This window comes from Choloepus didactylus, chromosome 7, assembly GCF_015220235.1.
Source record: "Choloepus didactylus isolate mChoDid1 chromosome 7, mChoDid1.pri, whole genome shotgun sequence".
NCBI classification, from domain to species: Eukaryota; Metazoa; Chordata; class Mammalia; order Pilosa; family Megalonychidae; genus Choloepus; species Choloepus didactylus.
Window position 1 is genome coordinate 84,131,973 of NC_051313.1, and position 25,335 is coordinate 84,157,307.

The 25,335-nt window shown below is 35.7% G+C and overlaps 1 protein-coding gene across 1 annotated transcript in view; it reads right to left on the reverse strand.

Annotated features, from left to right (window-relative positions):
- The window catches only part of COL19A1 (collagen type XIX alpha 1 chain), a 341,781-nt gene that overhangs the window by 215,479 nt on the left and 100,967 nt on the right, over positions 1-25,335 (reverse strand). Inside the window, exons 11-12 of the mRNA XM_037844663.1 lie at positions 16,763-16,807; positions 14,201-14,245 (exon numbers count right to left, since the gene is read on the reverse strand). Of these exons, the coding sequence (XP_037700591.1) occupies positions 14,201-14,245; positions 16,763-16,807 (90 nt within the window). The remainder of the gene's footprint in view (positions 1-14,200; positions 14,246-16,762; positions 16,808-25,335) is intronic.

Below are 25,335 nucleotides of genomic sequence, written 5' to 3' on the forward strand. Positions count from 1 at the left end.
TATCAGTGGAGGGGGATTGGGGTATGCTGGAGTTCTGTGTATGGGGTTTGTATTATTTTTGCAACTTACTGTAAGTTTGAATTTATTTCAAAATAAAAATAAAAAAGATACTGTAGTATCTGGTATAAAAGAATTACATTACTCTTTTTTATAGGATGAGGAGCTAAATAGTGCCCATCAAAATGCAATTGTGCTTCATAAATTATGAAAAATTAAAATCTGTTAACTGATTTATTATTTGCAAATTCTAGTACACTACTAAGCACACTACATTTTATTTATTGTCTTTTTTGAAACACCATTTCAAAGGCATATATGTGAAATTAACTTTGATCCCTAATAAATCTTACAATTCAAGAGCAGGAGTCTCAGAAAAATAGGGTTGATACTGAATTGAATGAATCAAAATAATAATTATTAAATATTTCAAGAGGTTGAAAAGAAATATTACTTAATATTGTCTACACTACTGTCTAGTGATGAATTAATTGTACTCTTCTATGTGCTACATATTGTGTTAAGTATTGGAGCTAAACAGACAGATCTAGTCTGTGCCCTCATAGACCTTACGCTCAACTGGCAGAAACAGATGGTTAGAAATATACCAGTAAATTTATAATTATAAACTGAGGGACATGCAATAAAGGTAATGTAATATTAAAGGTATAAAAAAATCATAACAAAAGGAAGTCATTTTGATTGGTGAGCCAAGGAAGTCTCTTCTGAGAAAACGACTTTTTAGATGTGATGAATGAGTAGAGGTTAGGCGAGTGAAGGGAAAAATATTCCAGGCAGTGGGAAAACCGATGGATAGTTCTGAGGCAGGAGAGAAAAGAAAGAAGGTAGTTGTGGATAGGGCAGCAGTAAAGGGGAGTGTGGTGAAAGATGAATTCAGAGAGGCAAGTAGAGGCCAAAATGTGCAAGGATGTAGGACATATGAGGGATTTTTTGATTTTAACCTAATGGAAAACAACTATAACACTTTTTTAAAACTCAGTTTTATTGAGATATAGTCACATACCCCTACAATCATCCACAGTGTACAATTAATGGTTCACAGTAGCATCATACAGTTGTGCATTCATCACCAAAATCAATTTTTGAACATTCTCATTACTCCAAAAAAAATAAAAAATAGAAACTAGAATAAAAATACAAGTAAAGAAGGACACCCAAAACATCCCATCCTCCACCCCTCCTATTACTCATTTACTTTTCATTCCTGTTTTTCTACTCATCTGTCCATACACTGGATAAAAGGAGTCTGAGTGAGCCACAAAGTTTTCACAATCACACAGTCACACCATGTAAACTACATAGTTACACAATCTCTTCAAAAACCAAGGCTACTTACTTATAATTGTGCCTAAGAATCTCCCCCGGAGAACCTCTTTGTTGCTCAGATGTGGCCCTCTCTCTCTCTAAGCCTGCATGGCAGGTGAACTCACTGCCCTCCCCTCTATGTGGGACTTGACTCCCAGAGGTATAAATCTCCCTGGCAATGTGAGATGTGGCTCCTGGGGATGAACCTGGACATGGCATCATGAGATTAAGAAAATCTTCTTGACTGAAAGGGGGAAGTGAAATGAAACAAAACAAAGTTTCAGTGGCTAAGAGATTTCAGATGGAGTTGAGAGGTCACTCTGGAGAGCATTCTTATGCACTAAATAGATATCTCTCTTGGTTTTTAGTGTGTTGGAATAGCTAGAAAGAATTACTTGAAACTGTCGAACTGCAACCCAGTAGCCTTGATTCTTGAAGAAGATTGCATAATTATATAGCTTACATGGTGTGACTATGTGATTGTGAAAACTTCATGGCTCACACTCCTTTTGTCCTGTGTATGGACAGATGAGTAGAAAAATGGGGACAAAAACTAAATGAAAAATAGGGCGGGATGGGAGGGTTGGAATGTTTTGGGTGTTCTTTTTTTACTTTTATTTTTATTTTTGTTATTTTTTTTTGGTTAAGAGAAATGTTCAAAGTTGATTCTGGTGATGAATGCACAACTATATGATGGTACTGTGAATAGTTGATTGTACACTGTGGATGATTGTAGGGTGTGTGAATATATCTCAACAAAACTGTATTAAAATTATCAAGGCTACTGGGTTACAGTTCAACAGTTTCAGGGATTTCCTTCTAACTATTCCAATATACTAAAAACTAAAAAGGAATATCTATATAATGCTTAAGAATACAGGAAAACAACTATAATGCTTTAGGCAGAGAAGGCACATGATTAGTTTTGTATTTTTAAAAGATCTGCCTGGCTATAATTTGAAGAATAAATGGGAGAAGATCAAGAATGAAAACAGGGATTCTTCAGGAGTTGACAGATGACTACAAAGGTGTTGGGGGAGATGGAGAGAAATGGATCAATCTGAACTATAATTTGGAAGTAAAATTGACATTGGCTAGAAATTCCAGAAATTTGTTTAATAATAAGGGTGATACCTTTGTCTTGTTCTTGATTTTAATGGGAATTCCTTAAATATGATTTTATTGGCTTAAGTCTGAAATTTCTTAGGAAATGTGAAACATTTGAAACTCTCTGTATAAGTGAGAATGGTCTGCACTTTCATCTGGGGTCCTATAGTATCAGGGATTTTATGCTTGGTTTGGATATTTTGCCTATTAAGGTTTTCTTCAATTAATCTATACCCTCTCCAGTTACTTCCCTATTGCTGTTGTCCCCTTAACAGCCAATTCTTGAGAGGGTTTTCTTCATATTTATTATTTCTTTACCTGTCATTTAGTCTTCAAAAAACTCAAATCTCACTTTCATTATTCCACTGAAATCACTTTGCCAAAGGCACTGGTGACCTACAGTGAACAATTTTACATACTCACCCTAGGGAGGCCATAGGTACCTGAGTTAGAGCCCTGGTGTTACTTCTGAACTGTTCACCTCTTGGCATCCCAGTTTCCTCTTCTGTAGTAGGGGGATAATAATAGCACCTACCTCAGAGAGTGGTTGGGAGGATTAAATGTGATAATTTCTTCAATAAGCTCATGGAAGAAAAATGCCTGCATGTAGTATGTGGTCTACAAATGTTATCTACTGACATTATTAACTTCTTTGGCTTCTATGTGACATTTGAACATTTAAATACACACCCACATTCTTGACCACTTTCTTCTACTTAGTAACACACTTGGCTTGATTTTCCTTCTATGACTCTGGATGCATATATATATTTTTTCATTCTCTTCTTCTTCTACTCTATTTTTCAACGTTTAAGTCCCTCACCTCAAAATCACAGACTGCAAGACATTTCTTTAAGAACTGTTACTTTCAGGATAAGCCTTCTATTTTCTTTCCCAACATGTGTGTATGATTTTGGATTTAGAAATATTTTATGTAATAGTATTTTATAACTAGGGGTTGAAACCTAAGCAGTGAAGGACCATCTCCTAGGACCCAGAGGAACTTGGTGGCAGAGTAGAGATGAAATTGTGTTCCCTAAACCATGGGGCATCTTTTAAAGATGTTCATTAGTTGCCTAAAACTGTATTAACATGTTATAAGATAGTGACTGAAATAATTATTTCAACAGTAGGACTCCCCTGCATTTTAGTTCGATTTAACTTTTTAATTAAAAAAATCTTTTTGTTGTTTATCCAGAAAGTTTGGGCACCCTAACTACATCCACTTGATGGTTCTTACTACTGAATTATTAGTCTTTTTTTCTTCTTCATTTCTTTATACTTCAAGGGGAGCACCTTCTCAGAGATTTTCAGTTTGGGCTTTTTCAAGTTATTTATTTAAACAGCTTTACTGAGATATAATGAGCATACCATAAAGTTCAAGTGCATGATATATACAATCCAATGGTTTTTAGTATTTTTACAGAGTTGTACAACCATCATCATAATCTAATTTTATAACATTTCCATCACCCAAAAAAGAAACCTTGTAACCACTGTCACTCCCCATCTACCTGCCTCCCCACCCACTCCTAGCCCTAGGCAACCACTAATCTACTTTCTCTTTCTATAGATTTGCCTATTCTAGATATTTCATATAAATGGCATCATACACACACAAAAAAATCACAGGCTTTCTTCTACTTCTACCTTCTTCCCTTGTGCAGTCTCATCTACTCTCATTGCTATATGCCAGCTACCACATATTTTTAACTGTAGTATAGACCTGTCTTCTGAACTCAAGCCCAGATCTAATGGGATACCCTACATGCATCTCAAACTCATGGTATAAACCCCTGAAAGTTTGTTCTTCCTATGGTATACAATGGCCACAAACCTGAGAAGATCTTTAGCACCACCTTCTCCCTCATTCCCACATCACCAAAATGTGTTGATACTACCTCCAAATTATATCTCAAATGTATCTACTTCTCTCCATGTCCACCAAAATCACAAGCTAGAGTCATCTCTTGCCCAACTACTGAAATAGCTTCCTAAGTGATCACCCTCCATTTAACCTTCCTAGTCCCCATATTCTTAAAAAACTACAGCAAAAAATGAAACATGAATAGTATTAACACAACTGGAATGAAATAGCCAAAATTATTATGTATATTTCATATGATATAATCATATATATCCCATTGATGCTAATCACATTGATGCCAACTGAAAAACTACTAGAATTAATACAATTAGCAATTAGAATCAAGAAGAGATTTGAGTGACCAGATACAAAATACATATAGAAAAACCAAGAGCTTTCCCATGTGTCAGCAACGTTCTCATTCCTATGGCTTCCTATGTTAACGTCTCATCCTGATCTCCTTCTTAAAATTCCCATGCACTCTCTAAGTCTGCTGAATTAGCTGAAGTGCATTATAGACACAGCTGATTGGACCAGAGTTGAGTCAATTACATTCTCTATATCCAGCAGGTGGACCTGAGACCCAGTGCCCACAGTTTATTACTAGCATTAGATTTATGAGGTTATGACAATTGGAGAGAGAATACCATTTCAGAGTGGTGAGCTAATGCTAAGATTAATGATGAGTGAGTAGAGAGAGTCAGGCTGTAGAGACAAGAGAACAGAGCAGCTTTACAGAGAGGAGAGTTCATGAAGCCAGACAAAGAAAGATAATAGAATTGTTTTGGCTCTTGATGGCTTTCTAGTTCCTGATTTCAATCCCTCTGAGGCCCAGTCACACTCTGCTTCATGCCAAATCAAAATATATGTTTAACATAAAACCAATAAAAAAACGATGATTATATTTTTGAACTTGGCAAGCTGATGCTAAATACATGAGGAAGACAAAAATAAAGGCAAACACTGTGCCTAGTACTGATCTAAATGCTTTCCATGATGATATCATTTATTTTTTACACAAACCTAATAAAACAGGCATCATTATTATTTCCAGTGAAACCAAGGTTAGAGTGATTAAATAATTGTCCAAAAGTTAAACATTTAGCAAACAGCACTATAAATGGGTGAAAATAGGGAAGAAAAGCATTTAAAGAGTAATGAAATGGAATTTCTGGTGCTAGATATAAAAATATATTATGAAAGCTAAAATAATCAAAATAATGTGGCATAAATATAGTAATTAACATAAAACATAAACCTAAAGTAATCTTGTATAAGAACTAGTGTATAATAAAGAAAACATCATGAGCAAATGTGGAAGGGAATTACTAACACAGAGTATTAGGGGAAAAGTTGAGGTTAATCTTTATCTTACAACAATTGCCCAAAATCAAGTTAGATGGAAGAAAGAGTTAAAATGTGTAAAAACAAAACTATAAGAAATATGCATTAATTTTAAACTGATTTCTTGAAACCAGAGAAATTCAAAATATAAAATAGAGAAAATCACAAAAGACCTAATTTATCAAACAAAAACTTTAAAATTTCTGTAAATCAGTACACAATAAACATTAAAAGGCAAACCTTAAGCTGGGAATAATATTTGCAACATATATGACAAAGAATTATTATCTAGTATATGTATGTATATGGTATGTATGTATATACATATATGTGTATATAAGTAATCAATGTGATATAATTATAAAAATATAAGAAATAAAGAAATAAAAATTATAAAGGGAAATAATATTTATTGACTAAAATTGGTAAAGATTTAAAAACTAAAATACTTGAGGCTGGTGAGGGTAGAATAAGGGCATATCCACTAATTGTGAATACATAAACTGATTAAAAAAACAACTTAGGGAAAGCAATTGGAGTATATGTACTGAGAACCTTAAAATTTTCCATGCCTATCAATCTAATAATTCTAATTCCATAAATATAGCTTAAGGGAAAAATCAGAGAAGTGTTTAAAGTTGCTTGCAAAGTATATTAATTATGTACTTGCTAAAATAAACAAACAAACAGAAAACAGAAGAAAAATGTCTGAAAGACTTAAAATGTCTGTGGCAAATTCGTCATGTACACCAACAAAAGACATGTTCTTAATCCATGTTCCAGTGAATGGGAACCTATTTATAAATTCGACCTTTTGAAGATGTCATTAGGTAAAGTGTGGTCAAATTGAATCAGGGTGATTCATAATCCTTATTAGAGGAAGACTTTGAAAGAGATGAAATTCAGAAGAAATTCAGTCAGGCAGAAGAAATGGGAGACCAGAAGTCAGGGAAAGCCACAGGAAGAAGCCAGAAGTCAACAGAAACCAGAAGAGCAGACACAAGGCGAGAGAGACCACCATGTGACAGGAAGCAGAGATGTGAGCCAAGGAACCCCAAGGATTGCTGCAAGCCAGAACCAGAACACTACAGAACTCAGAGAGAAGCATGGCCTTCTCAGGCTTTGATTTTGAACTTATACCTCTGAAACCGTGAGACAATAAATCCTGTTGCTAAGCCAAACAGTGTGTGATATTTGTTGCTGAAGCCCTGGCAAATGAAGACAGTATCTAACAAGGAGGGGATGGTCCAATAAAACATTATATATCCATCTAGTGAAATATTATGCAATAACTAACAATAATGCTATAAAAGACTATGTAACACTCATGAAATATTATAGCCCTTGATGGTTATTCTCCTCTCTTTTGTGTGTGTCTCTTTCCCTTTCAAACATTTCACTTTTTCTGTAACTACTATTAGAAGATGCAGCAACAGAGGAGAAGGGTTAAATATATCTCACATAAACCAGAGTTACTCATTTGCATTTTAAAGAATCAAGAAAGTAAAACACAATCAGTAACGACTAAAGTTAAGCCTCTGGCTTGTTTGTGGGATTGCCTGTACTCTTCCCAATTGCCTGCTACCATGGAAAATTGAAAGTTGGCATGGTGATTCCCATACCAATTGTCGTTGGCTATAGATAAATTGCTATGATTTTTTAAATGATAGTTATTATTCTACTCCATCTGTTCTCTTCATTTTTCAAGCCAGCTGTGAAATCATTTGAGTCTTTCCTGAAAGTTATGGAAGTTTTACATTTCACCAGGGTAAATAAAACAGTTGTAAAACATGCTGATGCTCAGTAGAATTCTACAAAGTGAACTAAGAGAGAATTTACAGGGAGTAAGGTGACATGTCAATAGTTGTTTTAGAGTGATGATGGGAAAGTGCTGTATTTATAATAACAGTATTTAACATTCTTGCAATAGTTGTTTTAATTCTAGGCACAATCTTCAAGAAAGATTTAATAAAGAAATCCTAAAAATACATTTCAACTATGACCTGCTTTTTCCAGTTGTTCTAGTCCCAGTTTTACTCTTGCAAAAATTAAAAAGCACATGAGACTATGTAAAAGTACTAAATCATTCAAAGATATACTAGGTGTTAAGTGTTTATCTTGGTTCAATTATTTCATACATTGCATTTTGTCTGTCTCCATTCTAATTAAGAATTATATTTTTTTCTATAATGTTTCCTTGTTACACACAAAGTGTTTCTACCATTTCAAATATGAAAATCTATTTTGACACAGTTTCCAAGTCCCATTATATAAACATAGCTTTAAGAATTATACTCCAAGTCATGGGAGAAGGGGAAAAATGAAGTGGAGTTGGTCGTTCTATTCAGCCTTTTTACTCTGAAGTAAAGTAAGGATTCATTATTAATTTAAAATAATAAATTTTTATCTCACTTGTGGTAGATTGATTGCAAAAATGGCCTAAAGTTTTCATGCCTCTATACCCCTTCCAATATGACTTTGCAACTTCTCTCATCAAGAGGTAGAATCTATTTCCCCACTCCTTGAGTCTGGGGTTTGGGATTTGCTTTGGCCAGCAGAATACAGTGGAGGTAATGTCATGCTGGCCTTGAGGACTTGAAACTTCTGTTCACTTTCTTTGGACTCCTGCCTCCACCTTGAGAACAACTCCAGGGTAATTGTGGAAGGATGGGAGACCGTCTGGAGCTGAGGCCAACCTAGATGAACCAGCCTTCAGCTAACCTGCCAGCTGAGAAGACGGGTATGAGCAAACCCAGCCAAAATCAGCTGAGACCAAAGATCACTGAACTAAGCCCAGTCTAAATTCCTAACCCACAAAATCATGAGCTAACTAAATGATTGTTGTTTTAAGCCACTAAGTTTTCGGTGATTTGTTACACAGCAGCAGTTAACTAATATATCGCTCTTGTCTATTTTTCACCTATTTAGGAAGTGATGTTACACAAATTAAAACTTAAACGTAACAATTATGTCAAATTTACTTTTATCAAAATATCCATATCTTCAATTATTTTTTATATTTTGGCTTTTAGGAATATTAACATTTGTTGAATACCTTCTATTTACCAGGCACTTATTTAATTCCTACCACAATACCAAAAGGAAGGAATTATCTTTATTTTATAAAAGAGGAGACTATGGCAAAGAAAGTAAGGAACAGGTCCAGATTCACACAGCTGGCCTGGCAGAGTAGTACTGGAACACAGGTTATGTGGATCCATTTATTTCACAGTAGGTCCCCACCAATTCCACAATGAGCCATCAGGTCTAGGTTCTTCCGGAGTGGTGCTCCAGAAACTAGCAATGTCTGTCCCCAAATGACCTAGATGCTGCCCCAGAGAGTTCTGAAGGATAGTTTACAGTTGTAGACTTCTGCGTTTGTTTTTTTTCTTGTTCTCTGCCAAATTTTAAGTGGTCAAGTTCTCAACACAAGCTCTCTGTGCAGTTACCATAACAGCAATTAAATGAGAAACTGACTCATTTAAAGTAAAAAAAAAAAAAAAAAAAAAAATTCCAGTGTAAAATGTCCTAATCTATTTGAAGCCATAATTGTTGTTTCTAGTTGCAAGCGATTACTTCTGATTTCCTGATTAATTATAATATGATGATATTTAATGTTTGAAGTCAATATTTTATTTACTGGCAATCTAAATCATTTATTTGTAGCATTACTTTAAAAATAAAGTATTATTTTCTAACTTTGATTGTTATGAGTTAAGTATGAGATTAATCAGAAATAAATTAAAATGCTACTGAGTAAATTGTTCATCATACTCATTAGCCTAGCATTTATGTATCAGGGCGCTTTGCTACATGTCCCAGATGATAATATATTTTTAATGCTGGAAACATAAAGCAACAGAATAACAGGAATTGGATTCAATGCTGCTACTCTTTAATATTCACTTGACTAGAAACAAAAATGAATGGTTAAGCTATGAAATAGATGATTGAAGATATTTTCAGTAAGCATTTTCCATTCCTCCTATCATATCTTCAAAAGCAATCACTGAATGCAAGATTTTATGTATCAACAATAGAATCAACACTAGGCCTAAATATATTTTATTTTTGTTTGCCCATAAAATTTGAATTGTGTAATCTGAAAATTACAATTTCGGAATGTAGCATTTAATTATAAATAACCCAGTGAGTTTTGAGATAGTCAAGTATACTTTTGCTTTACATTACAGTAGGTATTTTAATAATTTTATTCATTTTAACATTGTGTTTCATGCAGAATTCTACAATGATGTGTAAGTTAAATAGATCAACCAAGAATAGGGGTCAGTGGAGTGTTTTCCTGTGGATTCAGTCTGGTAAAAATATTCACAACAACTTTAAAACTAGGATAATAAATATCTAAACATACTTTTCTGATTAAAATAAATATCTTAAATCATATGGCATTTCTGGACCTAGATAATGTTCTGGTAACAAATGAGAATAAAAATACAAGTTACTGGAAATTTACAACAACCCGTTTTCCAACAGCAGTTTTAAAAAATGAATTGAAGCAGAAAGTATGTTAATTTGTAAGTTAATTGATTGTGTTTGTTGTTGTTAGTTTAACCCACTGTGAAAGAAAAGATCAGAAAAAAGATGGCTCAAGTCCGTAATGCTCAAAAGACTAAACAAGGGTAAGCCAGACCCCATTCAACTCTGAACACTCACAACCCCCAATAAGTCAAATACTGGATGCTGTCCACACCACACCTCCTTGAGCCATATGGTTCATGAAGAAAAGCTCATTTGATGGGACTTTTTTCTTTTCAGTAAACTTGACAGACTTTCAAGAGACCAGGTCATTTTAATTCCCCAAATGGAAGAGTTTTACACTAGCTGAAACATCTTAGATCCTCATAAGGAGTTGCTGCTACATGTGCCCCCCAACGCTAATTTAAATGTCACTCGTCGATGAACCAAAATCTACTACCTCTTAAGTAGAAAGGCTGGAAAAGTGTGACATTAGTAGCAATTACTGCTTGATTTTTCTGTTTCATGATTAAATTATATTGAACAATTAGGTTCAGCAATGTCAAGTTCAACTTCAAGGAAATTTGTTTTTAAACTTGAAGTTGGTCAAGGCTGGAATGACACATAAAAGAATGATGATTTTGAAAACAGACTAAATCAAATGATTTGAAGTCATCACTTAAAATATTGAATGCTATAATGAAGCAGGTGTTTACATTTGTTCTTTCTATGCGCTTCTCTTTTTCATAAATGTAATCAAGTTATTCCTATTTTTACAAAGACATAAAGTAAAATCCAGGGCTCAGGATTTAGGAGTGCAGATGACTTCAATGACCCTCTGCTAAATGGCCTTTGTCTAATGGCTGTGATGTTAAGAGCATAATGCATTCATTTACATTTGATCATTTAACAAGAGGTTGATGGAATCATAGCTAGGAAGTCTGACAGTATGGGGATGTCTGGGGATAACTTTAGTGGACCCCCTGTTTTGTTCACACAATACCTACAAAAACTGAAGCAACCTAAGGAAAATCCCAAGAAGACAGGATGTTTAGGACCACCCATACAGGAAGAGAGAAGCCAGAGTATGGCTCTCGGGTGTGTGAGGATTTCCACATCCCTCCAAGCTCCTGAGCTGTGCTGTTGCTCAGCTTGGGGAACTGAAGGATCCCTAAGTCATGGAGACCTAGCTTTGCAACCAGGGATGGGACAGTGAGATGGGGTTGCTCCTCTGTATTTAAATGATAAACAAGAGCCTGGTAAACTTGATAATAGCTATCTTCTGGGAGAGTTCTGTCAGTATAAATAACTAGTTTTTGAGAGACATAACCACCTCTTAAAGTAACTTTCCTTAATGAATGGCTTAGCTGAATTGTGTTTACTCAAAAAATTTATGAAGAGTCTCTGTTCTGTTACAAATTGCTTTAGATTAGGAATATACTTTTAAATGAGGTCTTCTACACTTGTTCAAGTTCCACAGGTTCTGCTTTGGACTGAGAATAGTATGTTCAACTTTTTCAGGAACTTTTTTGAGGAAACTGCTAGTTCTGTCTCATGAGTTAAGCTAGTTTTCTAGCCATAGTGAGTAACAGCAGATTTATCTACTTTTTTTTCTATTTGATTATAGAAATATCACCTTAAAATCATCACACAGTGTTTTAACACTTGATATAATTTTCTTTTTTGATCAATAACCATATGCCGTTGGTAGATACAACTTCTCTGATAACTTCCTGAATTATTTTATTTTCAAGTCGTGGATTGTATCACTCAGAACAGACAAATTTTAAGTTTAAAATAGGCCACAATAAAGTACTTGAAGAAGAAAAGGTAAGTTTCTTTATAATTATGTACTCAGTTGTCACAAAGAAATAAAGTTCAAATTAGATTGACTGTCTTTGTTTAGAAAACAAATTATGTTGTAAGCAAACCAGTATTTTCAGGCTTGTGTCATATAAACATGAAATCTTCATGCAACTTTCATATTTGATGTAGAAACAAAAGTCAACCACACAACTTCAATTATTTACCTAATAGAAAGATACATGTGGTTTTAGATTAGAATGGTTTTAATACTGAAAAAATTCAAGCATTTGATGTACAGTAAACAATATTTAAAGAACTTTTTTTAATATAAAGATTATTACATGAACCTTACATCTATCTATAAACCATTTGAATCTCAATTCAAATCCTCACTAAAGGTATTCTTTTTCTTTTGATGCTTTATTTCTTTCTGATCTCTTTCAAACTTTCTCCATAAATATTTTCACCTTATGGTGAAATTGACTATTTGAATACAATGGCTAATAAATATGAGGAATTAGAAGGGAAATCTTTGAAGCCAAACATATCAATTATTTTTCTACACTTCATAGCCTATGAGAATCTATTACTAAGCAACACCAAGTATGCATATAAACTATCAAAATAACCACTAATATTTTAGTGAGTTGATGACTGTAAATTACAGAGAATAATATCCATTTTCCTTGCTTATTCTAACTTATTCCCACAGGTAAAATCCTATTAATAAATCTAGAATATATGTATTTAAATCATTTATTTGAAGGCATTTCTCTCAATGACTGTCAATCTAAAGCAAAAGTGCTTAACAGATTCCTAAGAAAGAGACCTACTTTTAAAAATAGTCGTCATTTAATGGGATGTTCCTCAATTATACGGCTAACCCTTTTCTTTCCCCTCACAGTTCTGTGAGGAAAAGTAATCATCATGTAGCTCACATGTATAACTTGTCTTATAATTACAATAGATGCTTATTCTCTCTATAAATACTTCTTGAGGAAGCAAATAGCTGATCAACACCAAGAGAGCTAAATACAGACAATACATCTAATTTGAGATTATTTATTCCTCTTTCTTTCCTCCTCTGGCTGTCCAATTACAAGATATTTATTTTATATAGAAGAGATGGAACAAAGGAATGGCACTGCTTTTGTTTTATTTAAAAGCAAAACTAGAGTTTTTAAAAGCAGGAGTCAATTAGTTGTCTGATGGGAAACTGGATGCCTGAGGCACTTCTATTCTCTGTACTTTCAGTAGAAAGCTGTAAATTTGGAAACCCATGATTGCTTGAATATTTTTCAATAACTATCAAATGGCTATTTATTATAATAAAATTCTCAGTAAAAATGTAAAATTAATACCTAGAGTTTAGTTTTGGGAGCACTTACATCAGTGGGCCTGTACCGCCATTGCCCCCCCCAGGTCCACTCACCACCCTTCTCCTCCTGCCCTGACCGTGGAGGCTGACCTCAAAGGGATGCATCGATGCTGCTGGCTTTAGTTTGATCTGATGTGGAGTTATTGGCAAGAGACACGGGGGTGGAGGAGAGTGAAGCGGGGGTATTTATTGCTCTGGCTCCCTCTTTATATGCTTGTCTTGGATTGGCTGTTCCCCTCAGTTCCTATCTGCAGCCCTCTCCACATAACTCTTTCTGCCTCTGGTTCTGGTGACTTCTCCCTCTCTTTGCCCTTTCAGTCATGCAGGTTTAAGGAGTTCACTCCAAGCTGACCTGGGAATACTGCACTATCCTTATGACTTTCTTATACCTTCACTGTATCTAAATCATCCCTTTATAAAACTTTTGCAAGAAATCATCCCTTTATTAAACTTTTGCAAATTTTGCTATTTTGAGTGTGCCATCTCATTTCTTCTAGGTCCTGACTGTTGTAGTTAGTCCTTATTTATTCCACCAGGAAAAGTTCCACTGATAAACCACATGTACATTTTAACAAAGCATTTATTTAAAGACTTGGCCACTCAGTGAATCATAACACAACATATAATGCTTAATTGAATGTCTGAATCATTTATATATCAAGAGAATGTATTTAAGTAGAAATGCCTAAGTATAATCACCATCCAAGCAACTTTAGAAAGATTTCTGATGATCATCAACATATGATTAAGTCTACCTTAATTGAAGTGAATACTTTTAATTATTCCTTTAAATGATTAAGTTGCTTATATGGAAAGTACAAAACAGGTTATACATTCTATTTCAAAATATTTGCCAAAGCAGAATTTACTTTTACTGACACATATATAAAGAGATTTACCTTTTCACCAGTTTCTCCTTTCCTGCCTTCAAAACCTTGCTCTCCCTGTAGAAGAAGAGTATATTACTTACAACACATGTAATTATTTCAGTGATAATGACAATGTGTCTAACAAGAAAAATAATTATAAATAAAAAATTTCAAATATGTATGCTCTAAGCCAATATTAAGCTACACAAAATTTAAACATTCCTAAATACTGATGGAACAATTTTCTAGTGTACAAGCTACAGCTTCCCTACTCCCAAGGCAAATTAAATCTCCCTAAGTCTGATTTTCTCCATGTATAAAATAAGTATAATAGTACCTTCCTCATAGGTTTGCTTTGAGAATTGGATACATCAGCATGATGACTAGCACAGACTGTTAGCCATTATTATTATAATTATTATTACTATTATTTCTCTAGATCTAGTAGAAACAGCTCTTCTCTAGCTGACTTCAGAATACTGATCCAGTGAGACTTTCATAAAGAATGAGTTCCAATTTGAATCCTGCCTGGCTTCAGCTCTGATGCCAGCTCCATGCTCCTCACCACCCTGCCCTCCTGCCTCTCAGTCACAGAAAAAGGCTGGAGGTTGTAGAGATGCCTGTTCTCTACAACCACATTTATACTAAAAGGTGAAGGTCCTCTTTTCCTCAACTAAACTCTCTCTGATCCATGCAAGCTTATTTTCCCACTTAATTCTGTGCATATATTTATACTATTAATGTTCCATCTCATACATTCAACAGATATTCATTGGTTGCCTTCTCTATGCCAGGCACTCATGACAACACAGCCGGCAAGTGAGTGTCACGGGTGAGTCATGCTCACCCCTCCACCCATGGAGCATTAAGAAGCAGTCAGTAAACATTTCCTAGGTACACTGAGACAAGGGATGAAAGGTTGCTTATCTCCAGTTTTTCTGTAATGCTTCAACAAGGTGACACAGTGTAACTAAAATTCATATGTTAGAAAAGGAATGCCAGCTTTTCACAATAGGTATGTGTATGATCATTTATATATAACAAAATACATGTATGCACGTAGATAAACACATATACATATATATAACTTAAATATTAAATAATATTTTCTGCTTCATCTACCCTCAAAAAAAGTACAAGGAAAGAAAATAGCTTAGGATTTAGGGTATAGTTGCTAATGAATGCATGATCTACATTTTTTCCTAAAATATGGACTTTAACTTGATCTGTTAATTTGAGCTGACACTAAAGCTGCTAAATGCCCCAGTATAACAGCCACAATGTCAGCATGATGCAGCCACCACAAACAGCTGCTGGGAAGTCCAAAACTATTTCCCAGCAGATAAATCTGCACATCCCTTGGCTTGCAACTTGACTCGCAGATGCAGCACATGCTGTATCAGTGGATTTTGTCTAGAACTGCTGTGAAGAAATTCAGAAGCATGCCATTTCATCACTGCCAGCTCAATCTTATTATCTTTAACAAGTCAATAAAAGAAGATTTTTCCAAAGGCTATAGCTATAAATAAGTGCATATCTTTTTAAATGGTTATTGTCAGCTACTGAGAAAAACCTACATGCAACAGCAACTTCTGAGGTCTTGTTAATAAGACCTGTAAGACTCCTCCAGAGCATAGAAATGATACACTTGGTTTGATGGGCATCTAATATTGCATCAACAATGCTCTCCCCTATGGTGGGATTATCTGGGTGATTCATGACAGCTGGCCCCACCTAAAGTAGCTCCACAACCCTCCAGGAAACTGGAATAGACCAGTTTCTGTGTTTTCAGGAATGCTGGTTACACATAGTCATACTCTTTCCCAGAGGGAGAAGTCAGGCCTTGGACAGCCCTTACCCCAGTAAAGGTGTGAAAATGAAGTTCACATTGGTAAAGAGAAAGCCATTAGATACAGAAAGAAGTAGTCTAGTCAGTGCAAAACTCGTTTTCACAAATCTGTCATTCTGAAATATATTTTTTGAAAAGTTGTATGTAGCATCTTTATAATATTTTAATGTTTTATGTCTAACTCAATCCTATACAAAATATACAAAAATGAAGATAAGCCAAAAATAACCAAATCTAGTCAAAGGCAATGAATTGTTCCATTCTACATTTTAGACTCTGGCTAATAACAGAAAACATTTCCAGAGCAGGTATGTACTCCCTCAGCCCCAGAGAGCACAACTGTGGACTTCTCTGGAGAATCACGGTGCTAAAGATCTCTGATAAAGCACTCTACTAGCGTTGTCTGTTTGAGAGGGCATTGCTTCCATGGGTCCCCTTTAGCAAGACCAGTTGTTGGGTTTCTAAAAGTGCCTTTGAGAAAATTCAGTTTCATCAAGTACATTTTCCGAATCCTGACTAAGTACACAGTTGGGAAGTGGTAGAACTGGGATTCAAACCTATACACTTTAGTTCTGTACCTATCCATTCCCCTATATTGTTCTAATTTTGGCTTATACGTGATCTCTTATCTAAACACATAAATAAACAAGCATGTTTACTTTCCTACTACCTACCCCAAATTCAATATTCAAGATGTTAAAGTTCAAGATGTTTAACTTACATGAAATATTTAAAAACTTTACCTTTTGCCCAGGTAAGCCTGGAGCACCATCTAAACCATTTTCACCCTAAAAGAATGCACAGAATAAATATAATTAGCCATAAAAACAAATAAGTAAAGACATTTTTGTGGTCTTTAACAACTAGCTCCTGTGTTGCAGGGAAAGGTACCCCAGTACTGAATACGTACCCCATGGAGGGCTTTCCATCTATCCCTTGTTTCAAAACTCCAGGAGTATCAACTCAGTTTTACAAATAAGGCAAGGGAGGTTATGAGAGATTCAGTAATGTGCTCAAGGTCCACTAGTGATAGAAGCTGCGATTTGAATTGAGGTCTCTGTCTCCACAGCCAGTATTTCTCTACCAGGCTATTCGTTATCCCTTATTTCCTTTTCTCTCTTTCAAACTTCTGGGCATACTATTCAAGGCCATGCTTTCTATGGGACAGACACTGTTCTTACAACAAACCTTATCAGGGAGATGCTATTATTATGCCCATGTTACAGATGTTTACACATTTGGGAAGTGGTAGAACTGGGATTCAAACCTATACACTTCAGTTCTGTACCTATCCACTCCCCTATATTGTTCTTATTTTGGCTTACAAGTGGTCTCTTATCTAAACACATAAATAAACAAGCATGTTTACTTTCCTACTTCCTACCCCAAATCTGCTGTTTGCCTTGAGATAAGTTTTCAAGACAAACTAAATACCATTTAAATAAAAAAATTACTTGGGGAATTTTTTAGTTTTTTCCATTCATCTGGTTCCTGTGTGGGTAAAAGTTTTTCAGTAATGACTATGAGTTTCCATTACTGGAATTCAAGGGTCATCTCTTTGGCAAGTCTGGTCTGTAAACAGCACAACAGCTAAAATGAGATACTCCTGGGAGGATGTGTATATTCTCAACCAAGCCTGAAGAATTTAGCTGCTTTTGGAATTTACTATGGTTCCTGAGTTCCCAGGATTAGACGGCTCAAAATAAATTAACAATTCTATTCACCTGCTTTGTTCTTATCAATTTAGAAGAGATCAGTTTTTTCAAGTGTTAACTAACATACAGTTAGATAGCATTTCTTAGAATTTTTTTAGGAAAAAAATCAAATATAGGAAGAAAAAAATTTACATCTTTAACCTCTAAAATAGGAATAATGTATTTTGTCTACCGAATCCAAGGGGATCTGTATTATTTCATTAATCAACGTATTTTTGGAAAGTTTTGGTGGTTCTTGCTAGAGGTGTACATTATATACATGTGCATGTATTATTTTAAAGACTAAGAGTTCCTTAGATTTGATTAAATTGCTGACATGTTCCAAAACGTAACTACTATTGCCACAGTATATACTAAACACTTAAGGCAAAAGTTTATTTGTTGCTAAGTGTAATTAAGTGTTGAAGCAACAACAAAATACAATCTACTTATCTATGCAGCAAATATATTTCTGTCATTTTAAATAAATTATAGTTTAGAGCTTAGGTGTCACACAAGTCTATCAATTAGAAACTTCTAATTTCATTTGATATAGTAGCAGTAAAAGTACATAAAGTATTTGACACCAGGGAACATTCTATGGAAATAGAGCTTCTGTTACTCATCGCCGAAGTATTTCCACTTGTCCATAAGGAGCAGAATTATTTTCATCCATTGGTTCAATATAATGTTTTATATCACGTTACAAGTTACACATGATAACAAGATATGGCATGTAATCCAGTAAAGTACACTGATCATACACACTGCCAAAAACACTTTTTTTTGGAAAAAAAAAAAAAAAAAAGGAGTGACAGTATCTCCTCTTCTTCTTTGCTCACAGCCCACTCCCATGTACTGAGTGCTTTGAGAACTGGCTCCAAGTACTGGCATATGCTGAGTGCCACCACTGGCATGTGTCAGGTTAGGGTTTGCCCAGATGTGCTGTTAGTTAGGTACCAGAACTCTCTGATGCCATGAGACTGAAAATGCTTCTCTATCTTTAACTGACCCAGATTTTATGATTACCACAATTAAAATATTATGTTTTCCTTTGACCAGTGTTAACAAGTTTCTACTCTTTACTGACTAGGAATTTGTCTTGTAAACATAATTCTATACTCCAAGACAACTCAATGGGCACCACTAAATACTCTCAAAGGAGCAGAGTCAGCATCACATGACACAATATGTGGGTAACTTTGAGAAATTGCTGACACTTTTGAAGTTTAAGCTTGCAACTCTGGCACTCAGAAAACTTCCCATTTCCTTCTCATTGCTTTTCCTAAATTTAACACTGATGCCCGACTTATAAATTATTATCATTCTAAATTATTTCCCATTATTCTGGTCCCTGAGGGATAAACTAGTATACTTTTTGTCTGTCAAACAAACAAACAAAAAAGGCATGTATTAATTAGCATAAAAACTAAAGAAAGAACTTGTCCTAAAGAGCAAAACTTTGTTTCAGATTATGGATAATGATGTTTCTGTCAGGACTTAAAAACTGTGTTTAAGTCAGCAGAGTGAACTCTTCTTTATGCTCAGTCTGAAGCACAGGTTCAAAGCTCTGGTGTTCCAGGAAGTTGGGTCAAACTTAATACTATCTATCAAGTAAATGTCTGCCTAAAATTACTGAAGAGCAGAAGAGCAGGCATAAGTTGCTTTTTCTGAACTACTGCTATTCCTCCTTTTTTCCCAATCTCAGCACAAGCGAAGAATTATGAGAGAAATAAGAAGTTTCTCTGTTGGCTTCTATGCTGGTTTGAATGTATTACGCCCCCTCAAACACCATTACCTTTGATGTAATCTTGTGTGGGCAGATGTATCAGTGTTGATTAGATTGTAATTCTTTGAGTGTTTCCATGGAGATGTGCCCCACCCAACTGTGGGTGATGACTCTGATGAGATAATTTCCATGGAGGCATGGCCCCACCCATTCAGGGTGGGCCTTGATTACTGGAGCAGTATATAGGCTCAGACAGAAGGAGCAAGCTTGCTACAGTCAAGAGGGACACTTGGAAGAAAGCGCAGGAGCTGCAGATGAGAGACAGTTTGAAGATAGCTGTTGAAAGCAGACTCTTGCTCCGGAGAAGCTAAGAGAGGACAAATACCCCAAGTGCAACTGAGAGTGACATTTTTGAGGGACTGCAGCCTAGAGAGGAATGTCCTGGGAGAAAGCCATTTTGAAACCAGAACTTTGGACCAGACGGCAGCCTCCTGTCTTCCCAGCTAACAGAGGTTTTCCGGACACCATTGGCCATCCTCCAGTGAAGGTACCCGATTGCTGATGTGTTACCTTGGACACTTTATGGCCTTAAGACTGTAACTGTGTAACCAAATAACTCCCCTTTTATAAAAGCCAATTCATCTCTGGTGTTTTGCATTCCAGCAGCATTAGCAAACTAGAACAGCTTCCAATCAGTATTTCTCTCATTAGTAAAAGAAAATTAAGGCAGCCCTGATTAAGATGGCAGAGTGAGACACTTCAGGACTCCATCTCACCACAGAAGCTTTGAACAACCAATAAGTACTGGCAGAAACAAGTTTCTCAGAGCTCCAGAAAATAGCTAAAAGGCTGCAGTCACAAGGCCAGCACAGAATCAAGACAAAGGCTTCTAAAAGCTATAGTATCTTGTGGCCCCCTGTGTGGCCCTGGGACGCCCCACCCCCACCCCCACTGGCTCGGGCTGAGCTGGCCCATGCTCCCAGTCCAGTTCCAGAGGGAGCAGAGTGGCCCTTATGCACATGCTAGGAGCAATGTGTTCCTGGCTCAGTCTGTATGGTGAAGGCCTTGAGGGACGTCAAGCCCCAGAACTTACCCTGCCTTTAGAAAGCGGCTCAGAGAACTCTCCTACAGAAAGCTGTGTAAGAACAGTCAAGTCGTGCTGCCTTGGGCAAGGTATCGCTGGCTGAAGGACAAACAGTACAGTGCCCAGGGCATGAGGAAACTGTTTCACAGGGGAAAGGGGACATTTGTAACCAATAAATGGGAGAATTCCTATGGCCAAAGGACAAGGAGAAGGCACATGTGCAGAAAGGATCAAGGAGGCCCGGCCCTATGCTTGGCTTGGAGCTATTCTCATACAATCTGGAAGGAGAGCAGCTGCACAGGTCAATTTGCAAAGATTGGGAAAGGTGTTTTCTTTTTTTCCTCTTTGTTGTTATTTTTGTTGTTATTGTTGTTAGCTCCTGGCATTCAAGGAAAACTTGGCCATAACACTAGCTGGATGCAAGCTTAAAGAGCAGATGCCACACAGTCTAAATTTCAGTGATAACATTAAAATATCAAATTGTCCAGGTTTCAGCAAAAGGTCGTAAGACATCCAGAGAAACAGGAAGCAATGACCAAGGCAAAGGAGAAGGTTAAAGCATTAGAAACCATTGCTGAGGAGGACCAGACCTGGGACATACCAGACAAATACTTTAAAAAATGGGCTTAAATATGCTCAAGGAGCTAAAGGAAATCAGAAAATGATAGATGAACACTAAGAGAATATCAATAGATGGAAGTTATGAAAAGAACAAAAAACAGAACTGAAGACCAAAGTAACAGAAATTTAAAATTCTGTACAGGGGTTCAACAGCAGGTTGGAGCTGGGAGAAGAAAGAATCCTTGGACCTTGAAGATAAAACAATTGAAATAGTCTGTCCAAGGAGCAGAAAGAAGAAAGAGTGAAGAAAAGTAAGCAGAGACTGAGGAACCTGTGGGATGCCAATGAACATAGCAATATATGCATTATGGGTGTCCCAAAAGAAACAAAATGAGAAAGGGGCAGAGAAAATATTGAAGGAAATAATGGCTAAAACCTCCCAAATTTAACAAAAGACATAAATATACACATCCAAGATGTTCAACGAACTCTAAATAGGATAAACCCAAATATTATAATCAGACTGTCGAATGCCAAGATAAAGAGAAAATTATGAAAGCTGCAAGAGAGAAACAATATGTTACATACAAGGGAGGCTCAACAAGATTAAATGCTGATTTCTCAACAGAAGCCAGAGAGGCAGGAAAGAAGTGTGATGACATATTTAAAGTGCTGGAAGCAAAAACTTGCTAACTGAGAAATATGTATCTGGCAAAACTGTCCTTCAAAAATGAAGGAGAGATGAAGACATTCCCAGATAAACAAAATCTGAGGGAGTTTGTCATCACTAGACTGTCCATACAAGAGATGCTGAAGAGAATTCTGCAGGTCGAAAGGAAAGCACAATAGACAACAGATGGAGGCTACATGAAGAAATAAAGATCTCCAGTGAGGGTTAACGGCATGGGTAAGCATAAATGCCAATACTGTTGCATTTTTGGTTTGTGGCTCCACTTTTTATTTCCTACAGGATCTAAAATGCAAATGCATAAAATGTAATGAGAAATTAGTGGGTTTTGGACTCATAAAGTAGAAACATGCCATTCGTGACAAGAACTGCACAAAGGTGGGGGGATGGAGTGGTACAGGAATAGAGACTGTGTATACTATTGAAGTGAAGTTGATACCAATGCAACCCAAGATTGGTGTAGATTTAGGATGTCCAATTTAAGCCCCTTGGTAACTACAAAGAAAATATCAGAGAATATGCAAACTCACAAAGACAAAAATTGAAGTACAGGTTGCCAGGGATGGGGGTCAGAGGGAATGGAGAGTTAATGCATAATGGGTGTAGGGTTTCTGTTTGGGAAGACGGGAAAGTTTTAGTAATGGAAGCTGGTGAGGGTACCACAATACTGTGGATTGTGATTAATCCCACTGAATGGTATACTTGGGGGTGACTGAGATGGGAAAGTTTATATTGTATGTATGTTCCCACAATTAAAAAAAAGCAACTAAAAAGACAATGACAATTAAATGCAATACAGGATCCTGGATAGAATCTAGCAAGGGAGGAGAAAGGGCTCAAAGCAACCTTATTGGGACATATAAAAAACCAAATATAAGCTACAAGCTTTGTATCAAGGTAAATTGCTTGAAATTGGTAACTCTAGTTAAGGAGGTTACATGTGTGAATATTCTTGTTCTTAGGAAATATATATGTCAGTATTAACTGTTCAAGGAGCAAGATGTATACAATCTGTACTCAAAAGTTCAGAAAAAGGTTAGATAGATGAATAAGATAGAATGACATGGCAATTGAAGCAAAAAGTTAAAATTGGTGGATCTGGTTGTTTGAAGGGGTAGGAGTATGCTGGAATTCTCTGTGCAGGAACAGCATTATTTTTGTAACTCTCATAAATTTGAATGCATTTCAAATTAAAAGTTAAAAAAATTGTAATCAATGTTTCCAATAGCAACCATAACTTTTAAAACTTGTTTCTGAGGCACACACTTTGTTACAGGTTAGTTCATTTTGTTTTTAATTGAAGAGCCATTGTCCCTTCCAGTTACAAATTCAAGCCACAGAAGGGCAAATTAATGAATATGTGTAATATAAAGCAAGGCAAAATCCAATGCTGCTGCTGGTAACATTGTTGCCTACGTAATTGCCTTAACACATAGCATGTCTCTAACTGCATAGAGCAATAAAAAATAAAAAATAAAAAAATACCCTTTCCAGAATTCAGAACAACCTCTTTGAGAAGTTTTTGGTGAAAACTAAGGTGAGGTTTAGGGCCAACTAGTAGCTTTCTGAAAAACTGATTGAAGGATTTCAGTTTTACCTTCTTTTTATCATTGCACATTTCCCTGCAGCCAGCACAGCTAGACATAAAAGATAAATCGTTTGTTTTCCTGTTTCCTTTGAAATCAATGCCTTTCCTGTTATGCGGGAAATACATATTCCAGTTGTCTGAAAGACACTCTATAAGGACTCACACTCCCTAGGGCTATAGTTTGCAAACCTAGTACCAAGGAGAGGCCAAGCAAAGAAACATAGGATGAGCAGGAAAAACTTGCTACTAAGCTACTAACTAGAAGTAGGCCCAGAAGATAGAAAGTTATATATTATATTATGGTGATTATTTCTTTAAAAAGTTAAGCATTCAGCATTTAATTAAAAAGTCTGAGATCCTATTATAACATTGTTTCTATATTTAAAAAAGAAATTTGACATATTCTGTTTTAGGACATGTTTTCCAGGATCATAACCTGTTGTATGGATTTAGAATACACTTGGAAATACATCAATATTTCTCCATTAATTAACTCATAGTCATTAGAAGAAAATTTACTTAAATGGAATGTTCAGTGAGATAGCTAAAAGAGACATCTGAAGTGGAATGCCAGAATTCTAGCACAAAAACCAATAAAACAGGCAACAAAAGACAAACCTGATTTTGATTTTGTGCATCATTAGTGACCTCTACATTTCTGACCATAGTCCTGCTTTAGACTATAATCTTCAGAAATTGAATTTTATGTGGTTCTTAAATTGTTGGCATGCAGTTAAATATTTCAGGAAATTATAAATATATATACACATATATATATATACACACACACATATTTATATATATCTCCTATCTTCCTCAGATATCTTATCCAGCCTGAGCCCTTTTATTTCAGAGAGGAGAATTTTTTTCCCTCTAGAGTCAGGGATGCCTTCCCAAGAAATAAATTAATGTCATGCTATACACACACACACACACACACACATACACACACTGTCATACTGCCACACTGCAGAGGGTTTAAAATGTCAGACTTTTAAAATTCTTTATATTTGTTGGATCCTTAATGTAGCTAACATGTGGTAATATACGATCACGTTAATGCTCCAGATAAAGCAAATTTAAAACATTCCTAATCATAAAATGAATGAGAAATATTCTTAGGGGTCATTTCAAAGAAGGGAAAAGTAGCCCACCAAAGGTAATGTATGGTTGATAGATGTCTTAATCAAAGTAACATAAATATGGGTCGTCAATAGCAGCTGAATTCAACATCTATTGTCTGAACAGCTATTATCCTGAGTTTATATGCATGTGTGTGTTTGTGTGTGCACTGTACACAAGTATATGCAGCTGTATATACCTAAAGAACAAGGAGGATGGGTATTCCTAATTATGGGATGTATAAATTCATACATTTATCTCTACCACCTCCACCAAAGAATCTAATGAGGTATTGACTCTGCTGAAAGTTTCTTAAAGTCAGTCACTTTCCATGTCTAATCTGCGCTGTGGAGAGCAAAGCAAAAAAAAAAAAATTCCATAGATGATTACTGCATCAATGCTTTCTGAACTCAAATTTACCTTCTGCCACTGGTCTTATTTCTGTTGTCTGCAATCACTCAGGAAAAATAGTAAAGGCCTTCCACATGGCACCCCCTTGTGTCACTATCAAGCCTTCTATTCCATAAACTAATCATTTTTCAAATTGACAGTTTGGAGTCCCTTAATATTACGGTCACTCTTCACTGGTCAGCCAATATGTCTTTTAAAATGCAGCACTGAGAACTCAGCACATCACCCCAAAGATAGGACCATCATGTTTGTGTGCACTCACACACACACACACACACACACACACACACACACACCTTGCCCCACACACTATACAGTATTTCTGTTAACACCACTCACTTTTTAAAAAGCTGAATTGCCTAGTGTATTGAGTTGTATTAAATTTTATTTTCAAAGGGCAGTATTTTACAATTCCTTTTCAAATTAATTGAATGCATAT